The sequence below is a fragment of the Mobula birostris genome, chromosome 16 (genome assembly GCF_030028105.1).
Source record: "Mobula birostris isolate sMobBir1 chromosome 16, sMobBir1.hap1, whole genome shotgun sequence".
Classification (NCBI taxonomy): Eukaryota; Metazoa; Chordata; class Chondrichthyes; order Myliobatiformes; family Myliobatidae; genus Mobula; species Mobula birostris.
In genome coordinates, this window is record NC_092385.1 from 9,676,273 (window position 1) to 9,701,044 (window position 24,772).

Sequence of the window (24,772 nt, forward strand, 5' to 3'; positions counted from 1 at the left end):
CCTCACAATTTTCTGCAAGGTATAACTCTATAGTTCCCATTGAATCAAATGTCATAAGCCGATTATTTTTTCTCAACATAGCCTGTTCTCTGGATAGTTTTCTCTGTGAGTATACCACAGGTATGGATTCGCAGCAGGTGGCCACTTCAGAGGTTGCCTTGTCAGTTTCCAAAGTAAATCTCTCAAGTGGCCAGCAGCTAAGTTTCACTTTAAATGCATATCACCTTCCAGTCTTCAGTTTGAATGGAGACATGCATATCAAATATGAGTAAGATAGTTTAATGATGTTAACTCTTAACAAAACAACTGTATTGTTTAGGTTTACAACCTGCACTTAAACTTGCTGGTCCTGCTTCAGACATCTTGAACGTAAATAATACAGAAAATTCTTAGGTGGAAAAAAAACATGTCTGCAAATTCTGTCACACTAAAAAATATCACCATAGTATCAAATTTAAAACATTTACCAAGTCTACCACATAGAAAAAATGCAGGTTGCAAAACAGGACAAAATTTATTGTTTCTTTTGCATTTTGTTTCAAGTCTTCCCGCCCTCCCCCATATAAATTCCATATGAACAAATTTTATTCCCCACTCGAACTCCTGGGTAGCGAATGATGGTCTGTAACAGCAAAATTCAGTAGCTCAAATAGTTGCAGCATGGAAGTTATCTACACTATCAAGTCAGATATTTGACTAAAACTGCACACAACACTAAAGATGTAGTCTGACCAACATTCTATATTTGTTTTCAAATGTCTGTGTATCAACCTTACATCAAAAGGTTAACAAACTATTTGCTTTTCCTAAACAAGAAAAAATTTGCAGGTGCTAGAAATTCAAGCAACAGACACAAAATGCTGGAGGAACTCAACAGACCAGGCAGCAACAATGGAAAAGAATAAACTGTTGGCATTTTGGGCTGAGTCCCTTCATCAGCACTGGGAAAAAAAAAGATGAGATGTCAGAGTAAGAAGGTGGGGGGATGGGATGAAGGAACACAAGGCAGTAGGTGATAGGTGAAACTGGGGGAGGGGGGAAGATGTAAAGAGCTGGGAAGTTGATTGGTGAAAGAGATGAAGCAGGGGGAGGAAGCACCAGAGGGATGTTTTGGGCAGGTAAGGAGATAAAGTGAGAGAGGGAGAGAGGGAAAAGGGGATTGGCACGGTGGGGGGGGGGGGGCACCATTACTGCAAGTTTGAGAAATTGATGTTCATGCCATCAGGTTGGAGGCTACCCAGATGGAATATAAGGTACTGCTCCTCCAGCCTGAGTGTGGCCTCTTCACAGCAGTAGAGGAGGCCATGGAATGGGAAGTGGAGTTAAAATGGGTGACCACTGGGAGATCTTGCTTTTTCTGGTGGATAGAGCGCAGGTGATTGGCGAAGCAGTACCCTTATCTATGCCGGGTCTCACATACAGGAGGCCAAACCGGGAGCACTGGATACAGTCAATGACCCCAACAGACTCACAGGCAGTGTTGCCTCACCTGGAAGGACTGTTTGGGGCCCTGAATGGTAGTGAGGGAGGAGGTGTAGGGGCAGGTGTAGCACTTGTTCCACTTGCAAGGATAAGTGCTAGGAGGAAGATCAGTGGGGAGAGACAAATGGACAAGGGAGTTGTGTAGGGAACAATCCCTGCAGAAAGCAGAAAATGGGGGGTGGGGAGGGAGGAAGGGAGAAAAATGAGCCTGGTGGTGGAATCTCATTGAAGATAGCAGAAGTTATGGAAAATTATGCACTGGACACTGAGGTTGGTTGGGTGGTAGGTGAGAACAAGAGGAGCCCTATCCCTGGCGGTGTGGTAGGAGGATGGGGTGAGGGCAGACACGCGCAAGATGGAAGAGATGTAGATGAGGGCAGTGTTGATGATGGAGGAAGGGAAACCCCTTTCTTTGAAGGAGGAGGATATCTTCTTAGTTTGGAATAAAATGCCTTATCCTGTGAACAGATGCAGTGGAGACAGAGGAATTGAGAGGAGGAGATGGCATTTTCAAAAGTAACAGTGTGGGAAGGGATATAGTCTAGGTAGTTTTGAGAGTCAGTGGGTTTATAAAAGACATCAGAAGATAAGCTGTCTCCAGAAATAGAGATAGAGAGATTGGGAAAGGGGTTGGAGGTGTCGGAAATTGACCAGGTAAATTTGAGGGCAGGGTGGAAGTTGGAGGCAAAGTTGATAAAAGTCAACAAGTTCCGCAAGGCAGCACCAATGCAATCATCAGTGTACCATAGGAAAAGTTGGGGAGTTATACCAGTATAGGCTTGGAACACAGACTGTTCCACATAACCGACAATAAGACAGGTATAGCTGGGACCCATGCAAATGCTTATGGCTACACCTTTTGTTTGAAGGAAGTGGGAGGAGCCGAAAGAGAAATTATTGTGAGTGACGACCAGTTCCACCAGATGGAGGAGTGTGGTGGTGAAGGGGAACTAACTGAGTTTGGTGTCCAGAAAGAAACGGAGAGTTTTGAGACCTTCCTGGGGGGGATGGAGGTGTACAGGGACTGGAGGTCCATTGTGAAAATATGATGATCAGGGCCAGGGAATTTAATGTCATTGAAAAAAATCAAGAGCGTGCGAAGTGTCTGGATGTGCATGGAAGGGACTGAACAAGGGGGAATAAAGCTGAGTCAAGGTTTGCATTTCCTAATTTGTTGCTATGCCTACATACAAAGTTGATTCATGTGCAGAGAACTGAATGCCAATAATTAATTATCTTTAGTCTTTTCCATTCTTTCTCCTAAAAGTGGGCAAATTCATGTTTACTTAGCAATTACTTTCAATTTTATATCCAAATAAAAATTCACTTTCCCAATGAGCTCTGTAGTTAGCAAATTGGCTGCCCAGCAACCCACCTATTTAACACCAGTTTAATCAGCTATTTAATATCAGTGTAATCACAGAACAATTTACAGTGTCCAATTAAACTACTAACTGGTATGTCTTTGGACTGTGGGAGGAAAGTGAAGCACCGGGAGGAAAGTGAAGCACCTGGAGGAAACCCACACTTTCATAGGGAGGAACATATAAACTCCTTACAGACAGTGCTGGAATTGAATCTAAACTCCAATGCCCTGAGCTGTAATAGTGTCCCACTAACAGCTACACTACCTGCCACCAAAAAGCAAGCAACTATAGAACTGCATCCGATAGAGTAACACAATCATATTCTTGCTTTCTTCACAGGGGTTCTCAAAAGTGCTGTACATTAGTCGTCTATTTTGCACATTTTCATTAAGGTAGCCCAGTGGGAAGCATCTAGCTGTGAAGAGCTGGATACTTCAGCTGCCAAACCCTGGTGCCTCATTTACAATCTGCAGCTGTTACACAGTCAGCTATCCCAAGATGAAAGATCACGTGGGGAAATATTCCAAAAACAGTTTATCTGATAAATTGCATAAACTTACTCACAGTTCGGTCTACTACCTAAAGCTAGACTAAGTCATGACACATTGTGATTAACTTACCTGGTCAAGATTTTTGAAGAGAACAATATCCTTACAGGCCTCCTGCAATCTAGATCGCTGATCATCTGTCTTTGGATAAACCACCTGAAACAGGAAAAGCAACGATTTTAGGAAAATGACAAGTTGAAAACAGAGATGCATGTGTAAAAATGACTGGAAGTGATCTCCCAAAAGTAGTTGAAAACTAATTTATCCTGTATTTTTCAGAATGCATGATTCTTCTAGCTATTAAATGTACAGCATAAATCCAGATTTAGCAATTTAGTTTCTGTAATTAGTTTGAAATAAATGTCACAGAAACTTAAAGCATCATTTATGAGACATTAAAACCATAGCCTTTGTTTTAAAGAAATAAGACTACAAATACTGGAATCTGAATTCAGCGCATCAAGCAGCATCAGTGAAGGCAAGGGGATGATCAGTGTTTTGGGTTGTTACACAGAACTAGCCTAACTGGTAAAGCGGCAGATTTTTTTTTATATATAAGTTCAAAGTAAGAATAGAGATTAAAATGCTAAAAATATATAAATTGATTCAAATTAGGGGCAGAAGCTAAATATTAGATAATAAATGGTCCTTCAAGCACTTATGAGGAAGAATGTGACTATATGTCACAGAGCTGTCAAGTAAAATTAAAGTATTTAATGTTAATAGCAGTTCTACAGGTATCAGTTCAAATAAATCAATTATTTAATGTTAATTCCAGGTTGTATGGAGGCAAGATTTCTGAAATTACAAAAGAACCAAAAAACAATAGGAAAATACCAGGAAAAAAATAACAGACACAGTAGACCTACTTATGTCCCTTACATAAATTAAGGAATTAATTCTAACAGTTAGTAAACAGTAATCACAAAGTCAGAAGAACTGCTTCACCAACCTACTTCACCAAGGAAATAGCTGTCAAGTAGAGAGTATGATGTAGCTTATGCAAAATGAATAAGATGCTACCTTAAGGGTAATAAACTGAAGGTATTTTTACACACATCTGTTATAAAGAAGCAAAGGAGACAGTGCGGTGACCAGGGTCAAATGTGAGGAGTATTGCTCTTTCCAATTTACTTAAAGGACTCTGATTCAGAAATACTATTCAAAGTAGCTGAATTTTCAAAATACAATGCATTCTGGTTAATTGGGGCATATCAGGGCCAATACATTTTGGTCAAATTAAATGAATACTCCAATGAGCTGACATTTCATGAAAGTAGTTTAAAAGGTATTTTAAAAAAAGAGACAAACTAAGGAATAAATTATGTATTTAAATGAAATACACAACTTATTGGAACACTACCAATACTACTGCGGTACTATAAAATGGTGTATTAGTTCCTAATACTTATCAATGGAGGAATTCATCTACATTGTAATCTTTTGACCGTAAATGAACAAAAATCAGCACAGACACCTAGTGTAGATAATAGTTTGCCCTCAGTACAGTGCTGTCAACAACTGTATCCTCCAAATCTCCATTTCCACTGTAACAATCAAGATGTTACCTTCAAGGTAGAAACTACGAAGAATTCGATCCATTCCAATTCTCTACAGTTTCTAACTTGCTGACGTTGTAAAATCATTTCATTTTCATTCCTGGCCATTTTTGTTGTCTCCAAGCTTGAATACTTGAAACCACAGTGATCAAAACAGTTTTATAATAACTTGTAAACATGAGGAATTCTGCAGATGCTGGAAATTCAAGCAACACACATCAAAGTTGCTGGTGAACGCAGCAGGCCAGGCAGCATCTCTAGGAAGAGGTACAGTCGATGTTTCAGGCCAAGACCCTTCAGCCTGACAAAGGGTCTCAGCCTGAAACGTCGACTGTACCTCTTCCTAGAGATGCTACCTTGCCTGCTGCGTTCACCAGCAACTTTGATGTGTGTTGCTTGTAAAAACTTGTCACTTTTTTTCTCACCAACTATCAGTGACAAAAATGGCTGCTTTTTGAATACAAATACATGAAACTGACGCTATTTAAAAACTGTTTTAAAAACGGTGTTGGGTCTCATGGCCATGCAAATGCACGCAACTAATGCTTGTAAGAAAACTGTTCACAACAGTCTCCTGTCTAATTAAGCGGCAAAGTGTTCCAAATAAATGTTCGGAATCATGGTTATTTTCCCAATTAGTTTTTCTTTAAGAGTTGTTCCAAATAAAAAGCTGTCCAATTAACCAACCAATGGTCTAGTTAACCTGAATCGAATATACATCAAGCAAGCAGGAACAATAAAACTAGTTCATAAAATTTCCAAAGAATACTTTTATATGCGAAGTAGAAATCGTGGACATTGGGGGAAAAATGTGGCAGACACTAAATACACTCAGTGACCACTTCAATCATGTGGCAGCAACTCAATGCACAAAAGCATGCAGATGTGGTCAAGATGTTCAGTTGTCATTGAGATTAGCTGATGCAAGATCATTGCCCATTAATTTAACAGAGCTGGAAAGAGTCCTTGTGATGGCACAGAAATGATCCAAACCTTGTCTGAGGTTCAAATATGATATCACATTTGCTAACTCTCTGGGTTGCACAGTTAATGGGAAGGAGAAGGTATTGATTGCCAAAGTACATTTTGCGCTAATGCTCAAAAGCAATGCTTTCTGTATACCAATTATGTCCTGTAGGAGGAAGAAAATATATTCATCTGCTGTCTGAGGTGAGCAGTGACAATAAGGAAACTAAGAGATTATTCCAAGATTGAGTTGTTTTACACATTTACAAATGATGCAGTTGAAGGGCAAAGTATGGATGAGAAATAAGATGGCACTATGAAAGCCTTCCATAGCCCTTACTATCTATGTACCCATCCAATCTTCACTTAAATATTGAAATTGAGCTCACATGCACCACTTGTGCTAGCAGCTCAGTCCACACTATTCTGTGAAGAAGTTTTCCCTCAATGTTCGTCTTAAACTTTTCACCTTTCACTCTTAACCCATGACCTCTGGTCGTTGTCTCACCCAACCTCAGTGGAAAAAGCCTGCTTGCATTTACCCTATCTATACCCCTCATAATTTTGTAGATCTCTATCAAATTTCCTCTCAATTTTCCCCTCCAAGTCTTATTAAAGTATAAAATTTAAACCTGATGTAATTTTAGAATTTGTCAACTAGTGCTAAGCTATCAGTGAAGTCTAAAAATTTACTTGCAATATGTTTGTTCGCCAGATCTCCCAGAGCCTGCATATCTTAACAGCTGTTAATCACTCATTGGAGGCAGCAATGACAGGACCTTTGTGTCATCACGTACACCTTTTATATGCACCTTGCTGATAGAAAATTAATTTCATAAGAACAACGTCAAGTTTTCATAGAGGCAACAAGTGGAGTGCAGCAGCAAAAAGCACAGCAGGAAGCCTAACTTGCAGAACAAATAGATGGAATTAGCTCACTAACCAATTACATGCACCTCCTTTTATCCCCAGAGTAACAATAACTGAAAACACTAGGTGGAAGAAGATTTGAAACATTAACCTCCAAATCCCTATTTATATTCAAAGTGTTAAATGACAGGATATGTGCCAGACACATTATTCTCCAAAACATGTAAAGAAAATCTAGCATTTTAATAATGCAGCAGGTGAAGTAAAATAAATACAATAGAAAAGCAACTCCATGCTGAAGATTTTCTTCAATTTCTTTCATAAAGCTCTTGTTCTAAAGGGATTGTAGGCTTCCAAAATAATTAAATGATCAACTTAAAAATCTCAGGGTGGCAGCTCACTTGTGTTGTAAGAAAATTTAAAGTCAAAAATAAAAACATAATGCTATATTAATTGCATCAGACCCACACAAAATGCCCAAATCCCCTCCAGCAACATCAATCAATCACACTAATTACACTTAAAGAACTGCCTGTCAGAGTAATTAATTAAAAACCAGCACACTGTTGGCCTAGTTTACTTAAATTACTCGCCACCAATTGTGATAATTAAACCCAACCATTTTAAAGCCTGTCAAGTTATCCAGCAAAAAGATCCACAACAGTGATGGATCCAATTTTAATCAAATATTTTATTAAAACAGCAATTCTTGATAGCTTCTAATGCAAGAAATCACAATTACATGCAAAGTCATCAGCTTCTATTGCTATTTTTCCCTTGGCACTGTTTAAAGAAAGCTTTCTATTTACATTCATTAGCGCCTGCATCTATGAGGCAAGATGCCCAGGACTTAACCAAGACCTAGGCCATATCAGTATCTACCAGTCAATTAAGAACCTTCTGAAAACTCAATAAAAATTATATTACAAAAAAAAACCTTCCTATTAAATTTCATTCACATTTATATAAATGCGTCAATAGGGACTGCATGAAAACAGTGTAAGATTTTGAGACCTCATATTGTAATTTACCAATTCCACGTAAACTTAGGTATCATAACTGAAGGTCTTACCCTGGGCTCCATATCATCCTCATCATCTTCATCTGGGTTAAAAGCTTCTGCACAAACTGTTAGGGAATAAAACAAAACAGGAATTAATGGTAGCAACACTCACAAGCAAACACTGATTACAATTGGCATGGAATACATTTTTTTGCTCCACTTAACTGTGATAACGGAAGCAAAAAAAAGTATGAACAAAGTTATTCTAATTGACATTACCAACATCTCCTATTAAGATTTATATACTTGGTGCAGTTACCCATCTTCCTCATTTATTTCTTGATTTTGAACTACAATTAGTCTGTCAGGCAAATAAATTACAGCACTGCTTAAAAGTACATAGATCACTGATTTTGGTTCAAAAGAACAAGTACCAAATACTGAAAGTCACGCAAGAGAATCCATATTTCCAAAGTGAGTTATGGAGGGTTTAAAACATTGGTACTTTCTATTTCAACACAGGGAACTCTCATTCAACAATGGGATGAACAAAACATCTTTGCGTGTACCGAAAATAAAATTAGTTCGTAAGCATTCTCCATATTATTTCCAGTGGTTCAGACTGCATATACAAATTGTGTTTCAGTACACCCCCTTATATTCCTTGCAATTATCATCACTTAGGATGCCACAACAGGCAGAAGAGATTAACTTTCTTCAAACTCAGGGAAAAAGAGTGGGAGAATACCCACAGTCAGTTCAATCCCTTGATTTAGTTTTAGAATCAGAATCAGGTTTATTATCACCGGAATGTGACGTGAAATTTGTTAACTTAGCAGCAGCAGTTCATTGCAATACATAATTCAGCAGAGAGAAAAAAAATAATAAACAAGTAATCAATTAATTACATATATTGAATAGATTTTTAAAATGTGCAAAAACAGATATACTGTATATTGAAAAAGTGAGGTAGTGTCCAAAGATTCAATGTCCATTTAGGAATTGGATGACAGAAGGGAAGAAGCCATTCCTGAGCCGCTGAGTGTGTGCCTTCAGGCTTCTGTATCTCCTACCTGATGATAACAGTGACAAAAGGGCATGCCCTGGGTGCTGGAGGTCCTTAATAATGGAAGCTGCCTTTCTGAGACACCACTCCTTGAAGATGGCCTTGGTACTTTGTAGGCTAGTACTCAAGATGGAGCTGACTAGATATACAACCTTCTGCAGCATCTTTCGGTCCTGTGCAGTAGCCCACCCATACCAGACAGTGATGCAGCCTGTCAGAATGCTCTCCACAGTACAACTATATTAGCTCTTGAGTGTATTTGTTGACATGCTAAATCTCTTCAAACTCCTAATGAAGTATAGGCGATGTCTTGCCTTCTTTATAACTACATCGATATGTTGGGACCAGGTTAGATCCTCAGAGATCTTGACACCCAGGAACTTGGAGCTGCTCACTCTCTCCACTTCTGATCCCTCGATGGGGATTAGTATGTGTTCCTTCATCTTACCCCTCCTGAAGTCCACAATCAGCTCTTTCGTCTTACTGACATTGAGTGCCAGGTTGTTGCTGTGGCACCACACCACTAGTTGGCATATCTCATTCCTGTACGCCCTCTCATCTCCATCTGAGATTCTACCAACAATGGTTGTATCATCAGCAAATTTATAGATGGTATTTGAGCTATGCCTAGCCACGGAGTCATGTGTATATAGAGAGTAGAGCAGTGGGCAAAGCACACAGTCCTGAGGTGCACCAGTGTTGATCGTCAGCAAGGAGGATAAGTTATCACCAATCCGCACAGATTGTGGTCTTCTGGTTAGGAAGTCGAGGATTCAATTGCAGAGGGAGGTACAGAGGTCCAGGTTCTGCAACTTCTCAAATCAGGATTGTGGGAACGATAGTATTAAATGCTGAGGTACAGTTGAAGAACAGCATCCTGACGTAGGTGCTTGTGTTGCCCAGGTGGTCTAAAGCCGTGTAGAGAGCTATTGAGATTGCGTCTGCCATTGACCTATTGTGGCAATAGGCAAATTGCAATGGGTCCAGGTCCTTGCTGAGACAGGAGTTCAATCTAGTCATAACTAATCTCTCAAAGCATTTCATCACTGTCTTTGTGAGTGCTACCGGACAGCCCACATTATTCTTCTTAGGCACTGGTATAATTGTTGCCTTTCTGAAGCAAGTGGGAACTTCTGCCCATAGCAGTAAGAGATTGAAAATGTCCTTGAATACTCCTGCCACTTGGTTGGCACAGGTTTTCAGAACCTTACCAGGTACTCCATCAGGACTTTCCAACTTTCGAGGGTTCACTCTCTTTAAAGACAGCCTAACATCGGCCTCTGAGGTGGAGATCACAGGGTCATCAGGTGCAGCAGGGATCTTCACAGCTGTAGTTGTGTACTTTCTTTGTCCTTCTGAAGATGATGTTGAGTTGCTTTCTTGAACCCAAAGAAGGAACTACAATATATTTAAATGTCTGGATGATGCACAATTATAAAAGCAGCTCGCAGGTAATGACGTGCCCAAGCACTAGATGCTCTTTTCCTTCCTAGCAGCAGATGCTACAGACTCGGAAGGTACTGTTGGAGTACAATAAGCATGTAACAACATTTTGTATGTGAGTAACTCCACCAAAAAAATATGGAGGAACTCAGTGGATCAGGCAGCTTCTATGGAGGGGAATAAGCAGTTGACACTTCAGGCTAAGACTCTTTATTTTGTGTGTGATATACACTGTATCTAATAATGATTTAATATTATTTAAACTATACCATTCTTATTATGTTATATTCTCTAAATCATCACTTGTAGGCCTTGGATCTTAGCTACAACCGCAGAAACTGATGGTCCCATGACAATGTAGCACAGAAACTATAAAAAGCCTAATGGAAATGAAATTCAGTATACACCAGCAATGTAAAACTGGGATTAAGCAACCACAAGGAATACTTGTACAAACGTTTGTACATGACCAGGAAACTGGGGAGAGATTTTGAGTAGTGCAAGGTCATAATCACTTGCTACAAAAGTCCCAAAATAATCATTGAAGTAATGCAAGTTGATACAAGAACAGACTTATAAATAACCAGAGAAAACTTATCTAAACTATAAGCAGCTGCTGCTCGAGTAGAAATAACTTGCATGCTTCACAACTGATTACAGAGACACTGGGGAATTACAGCAGGTATATTCTATTAGGTAAGCAGCTGACCGCAACAAAGTGAAGGGCTTAATTCAGATTTATTTCAACAGGAAACAGATGTTTGATTTTAGTTAGATCTTCTGCTACTTTTCAGAGAACAACCATGCAATGCTTTAGACATCCAGAAAATGAATAAATAATGCAGTAATGGGCGCTTGAGAAATTCAGATGCTATGTTTTTATTTTTTAGCTAAGATTATACAGATTGGTGTTGGAAGAATGGGGGTAGGTGGTGACTCATCGAGCATAATCACTTATTGTGGCACTTTTGTGATATGCATTTAATATAGAAGCACAGTAATACTTTTAAATGGTAGATATAATATTTATAATCTGAGATGTGCCGATCTGAAAACGTAAATAAAAATGTCAGATATGAAATTATAATAATTTACCCAGAAACCCTGGATCAATAGTTCCGTGCGAGCAGCACTTACCGTGCGACATAGAGCTTCCATTGCTGGCAATCAGCTGGAGCTCAAGAAAACCAGCTACAATCTGTGCAAAGCTATCAAGGCTGTGAAACAACAATACAGGGCCAAGATTCACAATGAATAATACACGTGACTTGTGGCGAGGGTTGCATACTATTGCAGACTTCAAAGTCAAACGTAGTGGTGCCGTCAACATCGCAGTCTCTCTCCCAGATGAGCTCAACCACTTTTACGCTCCATTCGACGTCGCTAACTCTGAGCCTCCGAGGAAAGCCACCACTACAACCTGCAACCTCGTCATCCCTGAGGCTGAGGTACACATACGTTTCTAACGAGTGGACAGTCGCAAGGCTGCGGGACCGGATGGCATCCCAGGGCAAGTACTTAGGATGTGTGCAGCACAAATGGCAGGTGTGTTTACTGACATTTTCAATCTCTCCCTCTCCCCGTGTAGAGTGCCTTCCTGCTTCAAATTATCCACCATTGTCCCTGTACCACAAAAGACCAAGTTAACATGCTTGAATGACTGGCATCCTGTCGCACTCACCTCAATAATAAGCAAATGCTTTGAGTGACTGGTCAAGGATTACATCTGCAACTTGCTACCACCCAAACCGGATCCCTTGCAGTTCATCTACCAGCACAACTGATCAACAGATGATGCAATAGCCACTGCTCTACATACCGTCCTTACACACCCGGAGAAGGATGCTTATGTGAGAATGCTGTTCTTGGACTACAGTTCAGCATTCAACACCATAATTCCATCCAGGCTCAACCGGAAGCTCAGAGACCTCGGCCTTCACCCTGCTGGATCCTGGACTTCCTGTCAGGTCGCCACCAGGTGGTAAGAGTGGGCTCCATCACCTCCACTCCTTTCACTCTCAACACAAGAGCCCCTCAGGGCCGTATACTAAGTCCCCTCCTTCATTCCTTGTATACACATGACTGTGTCACCACCCACGTCTCTAATCTGCTAATTAAATTTGCCAACGACACTACATTGATTGGCTTAATCTCAAACAATAACGATGTGGCCTACAGGGAAGAAGTCATCTCTCTGACAAGAAAGCAACCTCTCCCTCAATGTCACAAAAACAAAGGAGCTGGTTGTGGATTACAGGAGGAATGGAGATGGGCTAACCCCTATTGACATCAATGGATCTGGGGTTGAGAGGGTAAACAGTTTTAAGTTCCTTGGCATCCACATCACTGAGGACCTCACGTGGTCTGTACACACCAGCTGTGTGGTGAAAAAGGCACAACAGCACCTCTTTCACCTCAGACGGTTGAGGAAGTTTGGTATGGGCCCCCAAATCCTAAGAACTTTCTACAGGGTACAATTGAGGACATCCTGACTGGTTGCATCACTGCCTGGTATGGGAACTGTACCTCCCTTAATCACAGGACTTCAGAGAGCGGTGTGGGCAGCCCAGCACATCTGTAGTTGTGAACTTTACATTTACAGATACAGGTGTGTAAAAAAAGGCCCGAAGGATCATTGGGGACCCGAGCCACCCCAATCACAATCTATTCCAGCTGCTACCATCCGGGAAATGGTACTGCAGCATAAAAGCCAGGACCAACAGGCTCTGGGACAGCTTCTTCCACCAGGCCATCAGACTGATTTGAGTGTATTTCTACGTTACATTGACTGTTCTATTTATTATAAATTATTATAAATTACTATCATTGCACATTTAGACAGAGACATAACGTGAAGATTTTTACTCCTCATGTATGTTAGGGACGTAAGAAATAAAGTCAATCCAATTCAATGCAAAACCAGATATGCTAGATTTACAAAAAAGGCATTCATTTAACTAAACATCGTAATGAAGCAAGGAGCAAAATGTTCTGAAACTTTTTTTCAGGCAGGTACATGAGAGACTTTTAAAAGATGTTTAGATAAGCACATGAATGTGAGGAAAATGGAAAGATATGGACATTGTGTAAGAAGAAGATAAGTTTAATTGGCTATTTGATTATTCATTTAATTAGTTCAGCACAATATTGTGGGCCGAAAGGTCAGTTTCTGTACTGTACTGCTCTATGAAAGTTACAATCATAACCGAGAATGAAATTGAAAACCAAAGCAGCAATAACCTCAAAACGATATATATTTCAAATCTTCTACAGCAATTGGAAATGGCTTTCTACCAACAAGTATGAAGCTAACATAGCTACTATATATGGAAGTAATTGAAATACTATTACACAGATGAACGTGTATATCCTGGCAGAGTGCGAATCATAAAAGTTTGCAGATTTTTAAATTCCAGTTGGATTGCAACAGACAGGTTACAAAACTCTGATCAGGCTTGTTACCTGGGAAACCACACATCACACAACAGCTTTATGGTTTGTTTCAGCAGGTCTGGCCTGCCAGCTGTAACTTGAAGTTAATTGCATCTGAAGATTCAGATTTCAGAAGCAAAATGGTCTTGGCAAGGGGCAGTTGTGGTTTCCTCCACTTGCATCTCATGAGTATCTGAAAACTGAAAGGAACTAACAAGGAATATGCTGCACAAAGGTAGCAAGTTACTTTAGGCACAACCTGGCTGGTTCAACTCCTGTTCCTAAATCTAAACAACCAATTATTTTCAAAAACTGAAAAGATACCTTAAATGAATAACTACCTTTTGCAAAGAATACAAAAAAGTAACCTGTATTTCACAACTGCACCATCTCCCACCATACTCTAAACCCAATGTACAAAATGTCAGCCATTTTTACACAGGACACTAGTCATTTTAATAAATAGTTTGCAAAATTATTCCTCTAATCAATTAAAAAAATATACGAACTCTTCTCACATTTGATCTCCATAGAGGCTTTACAGCATTCAATTACACAGCAGAGGAAATATACTCTCAAAAACATGTAGTATCTTCAAAAGAATTCACTATAACCATCAAGTAACTAAATATTGATGATGAAAAAAGTAAACAATTTCTTCTCCTGAACTCAATTTCAGCATTTGGAAGCTCTGCACATAATTATAATCAATTTGGATCTTTGTACAGTTCAAATGCCCTTAGTTCCCAGTCAGCTGAAATTCTAAATGGTAATCCTTGTGGGCAACTACAAAAGTAGTAACTATTACGGACTTTCCAGCTATTCGACAAAAGCATGACTGCACATGGGATAGATTATTTGATAATTTACTCTAAATAAATTTCAAAGTGAAAAAGGAATACTGTAATTTTCCCAACTAAATTAAGGTGAACAGGCCACTCTGTGATTTTCCAAGGCGCACAGCATGCATCAAGAAACATAAATGGTAAAATAAAACTAAACTGTGCTCATTTCCCTCCCCTCCCCCACATACATAAAATCCCAAAGAGCAAATTTTAGTCCACATCTTAAGTTTATGGGAAGTAATTTGTAAATTCAGTAAGGGTGGATTTCTGTAACCCAATTAGCCCAAATGAAAGCTATATTTTTATTCCATTATCGGGCTTCAGTAAATGTTAAAGGATCCAATTTAAAAGCATTCTTTTACAACCTAAATTTTTAAAAACAGTTATCAACACCATAAGACCATAAGATATCGGAGCAGAATTAGGCCACTTGGCCCATCAAGTCTACTCCACCATTTCATCATGGCTGATCCATTTTTCCTCTCAGCCCCATCTCCTATTTTCTCCATCATATCCCTTCATGTCCTGAGCAATGAAGATCCATCAACCTTTGCCTTAAATATACATAAGGACGTGGCCTCCACAGCTACCACAGATGCACCATTCTGGCTAAAGAAATTCTTCCTCATTTCCATTCTAAAAGAATGCCCCGCTGAAGGCAAGACTGAACTATTGACATTCAGTATTAATAGTCAACTGTTTCAGTTCGAGTAAATGAACAGTCATACTCCTTCACTTGGACCTCAGAAAATGCTTCCAGTACTTGCTGTAGCATCCATGTGATCCTCGCAGTTGCTAGACCAGATAATTTTTAATTAATAAATATTTGCCAGGTGTCTTGTGGCGCAGTCTTCAGTTAGGTTGATAGTGACAAAACTTAATTCACACATGTTACAATTAAGTTTGGATAAAGATAAGAAAGTTGAATTCAATTAGTGTGTTGCAGCCCCTGCACATGCATCTGTTACCTCCACCTCAAAGGTGCAAATATAAACAATAAACATTCTGACATCACCATTTAATACTGAGCTAAAAGTCTGTCCTGAACCAATGAAATGTCAGACATTAAGATTTCTGAACAATCCTGGAAAATGCACTTGGTAGAAAATAATTTAACCTATTATAATTGCTAGTCAAATACCTGGACAGCAAGATTCTACAGACTGAGCTTGATTAACAACCTCCAACAGGGATTTTTTTGTATTCACTCCCCTTTCTTACAAGATTTTCCCTTGAGAACACCATGCTGTAGCCTATTTTATCATGCGCCTGCAAATATCTTGAGACCTCATCCGTAATAATCGACTCCAAAATCTTCCTCAAAACTGAGGTCAGACTAACAGGCCAATAGATTCCCTTCTTCTGCCTCTCTCCCTTCTTGAAGAGTGGAATGACATTTGTATTATTCCAGTCTTCCGGGACCATTCCAGAATCTTGTGATGTTCCAGAACAAAGAACACATAGAAAACCTACAGCACAATACAGGCCCTTCGGCCCATAAAGTTGTGCCGAACATGTCCCTACCTTAGGCTTACCCATAGCCCTCTATTTTTCTAAGCTCCATGTACCTATCCAAAAGTCTCTTAAAAGACCCTATCGTATCTACCTCCACCACCGTTGCCGGCAGCCTATTCCACGCACTCACCACTCTCTAAGTAAAAAACTTACCCCTGACATCTCCTCTGTACCTGCTCCCCAGCACCTTATACCTGTGTCCTCTTGTGGCAACTATTTCAGCCCTGGGAAAAAGCCTCTGACTATCCACACGATCAATGCCTCTCATCATCTTATACACCTCTATCAGGTCACCTCTCATCCTCCGTCGTTCCGAGGAGAAAAGGCCGAGTTCACTCAACCTATTCTCATAAGGCATGCTCCCCGATCCAGGCAACATCCTTGTAAATCTCCTCTGCACCCTTTCTATGGCTTCCACATCCTTCCTGCAGTGAGGCGACCAGAACTGAGCACAGTACTGCAAGTGGGGTCTGACCAAGGTCCTATATAGCTGCAACATTACCTCTTGGCTCCTAAATTCAATTCCACGATTGATGAAGGCTAGCCACAGAGTCAACCTGCACAGCTGCTTTGAGCGTCCTATGGACTCGGACCCCAAGATCCCTCTAATCTTCCACACTACCAAGAGTCTTACCATTAATACTACATTCTGCCATCATATTTGACCTACCAAAATGAACCACTTCACACTTATCTGGGTTGAACTCCATCTGCCACTTCTCAGCCCAGCTTTGCATCCTATCAATGTTCTGCTGTAACCTCTGACAGCCCTCCACACTATCCACAACACCTGCAACCTTTGTGTCATCAGAAGACTTACTAATCCATCCCTCCACTTCCTCATCCAGGTCATTTATAAAAATCACGAAGTGTAAGGTTCCCAGAACAGATTCCTGAGGCACTCCACTAGTGACCGACCTCCATGCAGAATATGACCCGTCTACAATCACTCTTTGCCTTCTGTGGGCAAGCCAGTTCTGGATCCACAAAGCAATGTCCCCTTGGATCCCATGCCTCCTTACTTTCTCAATAAGCCTTGCATGGGGTACCTTATCAAATGCCTTGCTGAATTCCATATACACTACATCTACTGCTCTTCCTTCATCAATGTGTTTAGTCACATCCTCGAAAAACTCAATCAGGCTCGTAAGGCACGACCTGCCCTTGACAAAGTCATGCTGACTATTCCTACTCATATTCTACCTCTCCAAATGTTCATAAATCCTGCTTCTCAGGATCTTCTCTATCAATTTACCAACCACTGAGGTAAGACTCACTGGTCTATAATTTCCTGGGCTATCTCTGCTCCCTTGGGGTACATCTCATCCGATCCCGGCGACTTATCCAACTTGATGCTTTCCAGAAGCTCCAGCACATCCTCTTTCTTAATATCTACATGCTCAAGCTATTCAGTCCGCTGCAAGTCATCACTACAATCACCAAGATCCTTTTCCATAATGAATACTGAAGTAAAGTATTCATTAAGTACCTCTGCTATTTTCTTTGGCTCCATACATACTTTTCCACTGTCACACTTGATAGGTCCTATTTTTTCACGTCTTATCCTCTTGCTCTTCGCATACTTGTAGAATGCCTTGGGGTTTTCCATAATCCTGCCTGCCAATGCCTTCTCATGGCCCCTTCTGGCTCTCCTAATTTCCTTCTTAAGCTCCTTCCTATTAGCCTTATAATCTTCTAGATCTCTAATATTACCTAGCTCTCTGAACCTTTTGTCAGCTTTTCTTTTCTTCTTGACTAGATTTATTACAGTCTTTGTACACCATGGTTCCTGTACCCTACCATAACTTCCCCGTCTCATTGGAACGTACCAATGCAGAACTCCACACAAATATTCCCTGAACATTTGCCACATTTCTTCCATACTTTTCCCTGAGAACATCTATTTCCAATTTAAGCTTCCAATTTCCTGCCTGATAGCCTCATAATTACCCTTACTCCAATTAAACGCTTTTCGAACTTGTCTCTTCCTATCTCTCTCCAATGCTATTGTAAAGGAGATAGAATTATGATCACTATCTCCAAAATGCTCTCCCATTGAGCGATCTGACACCTGACCAGGTTCATTTCCCAATACCAATTCTTGAAAGATCATTACTAATGGCTCCAGGATCTCTTCAGTCACCTCTTTCAGAACCCTGGGATATATACCATCTGGCCTAGGTGACTTATCTACCTTCAGTCCTTTCAGTCTCCCAAGAACCTGCTCTCTGGTGACGGTAACCTCACACACTTCATCACCCCTGACATCTAGAACTTCCGCCATACTGCAAGCATCTTCCATAGTGGAGACTGATGCAAAATACTTCTTCAGTTGATCACCATTTTGTTGTTCCCCATTACTACCTCCCCAGCATTATTTTCCACTTTATGAAGAATCTGAAGAATCTTTTGGTATCCTCTTTAATATTATTGGCTAGCTTACTTTCTAGAAGGTATTCCATCTTTACCTTCTCAATGATCTTTTTAGTCACCTTCAGATGGTTTTTAAAAGCTTCCCAATCCTCTGACTTCCCACTAATTTTTGATCTATTATATGCCCTCTCTTTGGCTTTTATGTTGGCTTTGACTTCTCTTGTTAGCCACAGTTGTGGTATCTTTCCTTTAGAGTATTCCTTCCTCTTGAAGATGTACATGTCATGTGCCTTTCAAATTGCTTCCAGAAATTCCATGCTGCTCTGCCATCATCCCTGCCAGTGTTCTTTTCCAATCAATTCTGGCCAATTCCTCTCTCATGCCTCTGTAATTCACTTTACTCCACTGTAATACTGCTACATCTCACTTTAGCTTCTCCTTCTCAAATTTCAGGGTGAATTCGATCATATTATGATAACTTACCCTAAGGGTTCTTTTACCTTAAGCTCTCTAATCAACTCTGGCTCACTGTACAATACACCATCCCAAACAGTTGATACTCTGGTGTGCTCAACCTCGAGCTGCTCCAAACAGCCATCTCATAGGCACTGTAGAAATTCACTGTGCTGGAATCCAGCACTGACCTGATTTTCACAATCTACCTGCATATTGAAGTCCCCCATAACTATTGTAACATTGTCCTTTTGGCATGCATTTTCAATCTCCCATTGTCACATCTGTATACAACTCCCATCAGGATCTTTTTACCCTTGCAGTTCCTTAGCTTATCCACAATGATTCAACACTTTCTGACCCTATGTCACATCTTTCTAATGATTTGATTTCATTTTTTACCAACAGAGCAATGCTGCCCCCTCAGCCTTCCTGCCTAACCTTTCAATACAATGTGTATCCTTGGACATTAAGCACCCAGCTATAATCTTTCAGCCATGATTCTGATATGCCTATAACATCATACCTGCCAATCTGCAACTGTGCTGCAAGTTCATCTACCTTAGTCTGTATACTGCGCACATTCAGATATAACATCTTCAGTCTTGTATTCACTCTTTTCAATTTTGTTGCACCACGCTCAACCTTTTGATTCCTAACTTGGTCTGAGGTCTTAGCAACAGCTGCCTCTACTAACTGTTCTGGTACTCTGGTTCCCAACCCACTGCAACTCTAGTTTAAACCCCACTGTGCAGCATTAACAAATGCTAGGATATTAGTCCCCCCCTCCAGTTCGGGTGCAAACCATCCCTTCTGATCGGGTCCCACCTTCCCTGGAAGAGAGCCCAATGATCCAAAAATCTTATGCCCTCCCTCCTACACCAACTCCTTATCCACGTATTAAACTGGATAATCTTCCCAGTTCTAGCCTCACTACACATTACACACGTAGCAATCCTGAGATCACAACCCTGGAGTCCTGTCCTTTAATTAAGCACCTGACCCCCAATGCAGACCTCATCACTCATCCTACCCATGTCATTGGTTCCTACACGGACCACGACTTCTGGCTGTTCACCCTCCCACTTCAGAATGCTTAGGAATTGATCCGAGATATCCTGGATCCTGGCACCTTGGAGGCAACATACCGTCTGGCAATCTCGTTCTCGCCCACAAAACCTCCTGTCCGTTCCCCTAACAAACAAATCCCCTATCACCATAGTGTACCTCTTCTTCCACCTTCCCTTTCAAGTCACAGAGGCAGACTGAGTGCAGAGACCCGACCAGTGTGACTTTCCTCTGTGAGGTCATTCCGCACCCACCCTTCCCCACCCAGACAGCTTCCAAAGTGATATACCTGTTTTGAGGGGGTTGTCCACAGGGGTACCCTGCACTGGCTCTTTAACCGCTGTCCCCTTCCTGAATGTCACCTGGCTTCCTGTGTCCTACACCTTGAGTGTAAATACCTCCCTCGACATCCTATCTATTAGCCAGAGTTCATTCAGTTCCAGCTCCAACTCCTTAATGTGGTTTGTTAGAAGCTGCAGCTGGATGTGACAACAGATTACAACAGAAAACAGAAAAGGTGTGTCAAAAGGGCTATGTTATGATAGTCATAGGAGATTCCAACTTGCAGGTTGATTGGGAAAATCAGGTTGGAAATGGATCTCAAGAGAGTGAGTTTGTTGAGTGCCTATGAGATGGCTTTTTAGAGCAGTTTGTCGTTCAGCCTACTAGGGTATCAGATATACTGGATTGAGTGTTATGCAACGAATCACAGGTGATTAGAAAGCTTAAAGTAAAAGAACTCTTAGGAGCCAGTGATCACAATATGATTGAGTTGAACTTGAAATTTGGTAGGGAGAAAGTAAAGTCTGGCACAGGAGTAGTTCAGTGGAGTAAAGGAAATTAGTGGTATGAGAGAGGAGTTAGCCAAAGTAAATTGGAAGGAGATGCTGGCAGTGATGAAAGCAGAGCAGCAATGGCATGAGTTTTTGGGGAAAATGAGGAAGATGAAGGATAGATGTCTTCCAAAAACAAAGGAATACTCAAATGGCAAAATAGTACAACCGTGGCTGAAGTCAAAACAACTGTAAAAGCAAAAGAGGGGGCATACAACAAAGCAAAAATTAGTGGGAAGATAGAGGATTGTACAGCTTTTAAAACCCTGCAGAGAGCAAATAAAAGAATCATTAAGAAGGAAAAGATGAAATGTGAAAGCAAGCTAGCAAGCAATCTTAAAATGGAACACTCACAACACACTGGAGGAACTCAGCAGGTCGGGCAGCATCAGTGGAAAAGATCGGTCGACGTTTCGGGCCAGAACCCTTCGTCAGGACTGAGGAGGGAAGGGGCAGAGGCCCTGTAGAGAAGGAGAAGGCTGGTAGGTTCCAGGTGAAAAACCAGTAAGAGGGAAGATAAAGGGGTGGGGGAAGGGAAGCAGGGAGGTGATGGGCAGGAAAGATGAAGAAAGAATACGGGAAAACACAATGGGTAGTAGAAGGAGGTGGAACCATGAGGGAGGTGGTAGGCAGCTGGGAGAGGGGACCGAGTGACATAGGGATAGGGGAAGGGAGGGGGAGGGAATTACCGGAAGTTGGAGAATTCTATGTTCATACCAAGGGGCTGGAGACTACCTAGACAGTATATGAGGTGTTGCTTCTCCAACCTGAGTTTAGCCTCATCATGGCAGTAGAGGAGGCCACGTATGGACATATCTGAATGGGAGTGGGAAGCAGAGTCGAAGTGGGTAGCTACTGGGAGATCCTGTCTGTTTTGGCGGACGGAGCGGAGGTGTTCGACGAAGGCGGTCCCCCAATCTGCGTTGGGTTTCACCGATGTAGAGGAGGCCGCACCGGGAGCACCAGTTGCCTCACTTGGAAGTACTGTTTGGGGCCCTGAATGGTGCCAAAGAGAGGAAGTGTACGGGCAGGTGTAACGCTTCTGCCTACAGGGATAAGTGCCAGATGGGAGATCCGTGGGGAGGGACGTGTGGACCAGGGAGTCATGGAGGGACCGATCCCTGCAGAAGGCGGAGAGGAGTGGTTGTGTTTAGTGGTGGGGTCCTGTTGAAGGGGGCAGAAGTTGCGGAGGATAATGTGTTGGATCCGGAGGGTAGTGGGGTGGTAGGTGAGGATAAGGGGAACTCTGTCCCTGTTGTGGTGGCGGGAGGATGGGGTGAGAGCCAAAGTGCAGGAAATGGAGGAGATGTGGGTGAGGGCATCATTGATGACAGCAGAAGGGAAACGACGATCCTTAAAGAAAGAGGACATTTGAGATCCTTTCTCGATCTCTCCGTCTCCATCTCTGGAGACAGACTGTCCACTGACATCTTCTACAAGCTCACTGACTCTCATAACTACCTCAACTATACCTCTTCCCACCCCGCCACATGCAAAAATGCCATTCCCTATTCCTAATTCCTCCGTCTCCGCCGCATCTGCTCCGAGGATGAGGTTTTCCGTTCCAGGACATCTCAAATGTACCAGTATGCTGGGACATTTTCAGATTAAGGAGATGATAAAGCTCCTGAAAAGCATGACATTTCTGAAGAGATGGGTAAGTGCACAGGACCTGTTGACAAGTTTCCCAGAATATCTAAAGAATCAAGTGAGGAGATTTCTGGGGCTGTGACCAAGACCTTGCATCCTCACTTGGAAAAGGTGAGGTCCTGGAGGACTGGACAGTAGCAAATATTTGCCTTTCTTCAAGAAGAGAAATTAGGATAATCCAGGAAGGCCAGAGAGCCTCAATTGTGTGGTAACAAAGCAATTGGAGAGGATAATGAGGGAGAGGATCTATACGTATTTTAAAAGGCATGGCCTGCTTTGTGTCAGTCAGCATGGCTTTGTGCAGGGCAGATCATGCCTTACAAACTTGTTCGAGTTTTTATTACAGAGATGACAAAGGTGCTTGATGAAGGTAAGGCAGTGGACATTATCTGCATGAATTTTAGCACGACACCTTATAAAGTCCCTTGTGGTAGGTTGACTCAGAATGTAAAGATACACAGGGTTCCAGGATGAAATGCAAGTTTGGAATTAGAACTGGCTTGCCCATAGAAGACAGTAGAGATGAAAGATTATTATTCTGGCTGGAAGGCTGTGACCAGTGGTGTTCAGGAAACATCGTACCGGAACCTCTGTTGCCAATGACTTGGATGAAAACGTAGATGGGTGGTGATCAAATTTGTGGTTGACACCAAGATTGGGTGGAATTGTGGACAGTGTAAAAGACTAATCAAAGAATACAGCAGGATATAGACTGGTTACAGATACAGGCAAAGAAGTGGTAGGTGGAGTTTAATCTAGGCAAATATGAGTTGTTGAACCTAGGGATGTCAAACGAAAGGACAAATTATGCAGTTAGAGGTAGGCCCCTTAAAAGGATTGAGGTACAGAAAGATCTTGGAGTCCAGGTTCACAGTTCATAGAAAGTGCCTATTCAACTGACTAAGGTGGTAAAGAAGGTATATGGCATGCTTGCCTTCATTAGAAAGGGTGTTGAGAATAGGAGTAAGGAAGTCATGCTGCAGCTGTATATAACTTCAGTAGACTGGACCTGGGTAACACTTATAGGAAGGATGTAAAAAGGTCTCAAAAGAGATTTACCAGGATGCTGCCTAGATTAGTGCGTACGAGCTGAAAGGGTGGCCAAACTTGGATTTTGCTCCCTCAAGCAAGAAGCTGACGAGAGAACTAAGAGAAGCTTTTCAACCATTTTTTTTCTTTTTTTTAAACGCAGGTTGGTGCCTGGAATGGGTTTAGCATAGCAGTGGAAGAAAGCAGTTTGCTTGTTTTAGAGGCTTGTGGATATGGATATATATAGACATCCGTTAGTCTCATGAGACCATGGATTTGCACCTTGGAAGGTTTCCAGGGCGCAGGCCTGAGCAAGATTGTATGGAAGATCAGCAGTTGCCCATGCTACAAGTCTCCCCTCTCCACGCCACCAATGTTGTCCAAGGGAAGGATACTAGGGCCGATATAGCTTGGCACCGGTGTCATCGCAGAGCAATGTGTGGTTAAGTGCCTTGCTCAAGGACACCACACGCTGCCTCAGCTGAGGCTCGAACTAGCAACCTTCAGATCACTAGACCGACACCTTAACCACTTGGCCACGTGCCAACACAAGGCTTATGGATAGACACATAAATATCAGAATCAGGCATCACTAACATGTCATGAAATTTGGTGTTTCTGACAGCAATACAGTGCAAAACATAAAAATTACTATAAAGTAAGAAATATAAAAAAATAAATAAATAGTAGAAAGGTAGTGAGCTAGTCTTCTGATGGCAGAGGGGAAGAAGCTGTTCCTAAAACGTTCAGTGTGAGCCTTCAGACTCCTGTACCTCCTCCTTGATGGCAGTAATGAGAAGAGGGCATGACTTGGATGGAGAGGGCCTTAATAATGGATGGCATATTTTTGAAGATGTCCTTGATGGTGGGGAAGCTAGTGCTCATGATGGAGCTGGCTGAGCTTACAACCCCCTACAACTTTTTTCCAATTTTATAGTTATGGTCATAGTCATAGTCATACTTTATTGATCCTGGGGGAAATTGGTTATTGTTACAGTTGCACCATAAATAATAAATAGTAATAGAACCATAAATAGTTAATTAGTAATATGTAAATTATGCCAGTAAATCATGAAATAAATCCAGGATCAGCCTATTGGCTCAGGGTGTCTGACCCTCCAAGGGAGGAGTTGTAAAGTTTGATGGCCACAGGCAGGAATGACTTCCTATGACGCTCTGTGTTGTATCTCGGTGGAATGAGTCTCTGGCTGAATGTACTCCTGTGCCCACCCAGTACATTATGTAGTGGATGGGAGACATTGACCAAGAT

General features: G+C 41.5%; 1 protein-coding gene across 2 annotated transcripts in view; it reads right to left on the reverse strand.

Moving 5' to 3' along the window:
* The window catches only part of prkar2aa (protein kinase, cAMP-dependent, regulatory, type II, alpha A), a 355,118-nt gene that overhangs the window by 106,878 nt on the left and 223,468 nt on the right, over positions 1–24,772 (reverse strand). For both annotated transcript variants that reach the window (XM_072280287.1, XM_072280285.1), the window contains 2 exons: positions 7,865–7,920; positions 3,470–3,553 (listed from right to left, as the gene is read on the reverse strand). In XM_072280287.1, coding sequence (XP_072136388.1) covers positions 3,470–3,553; positions 7,865–7,920 — 140 coding nt within the window. The remainder of the gene's footprint in view (positions 1–3,469; positions 3,554–7,864; positions 7,921–24,772) is intronic.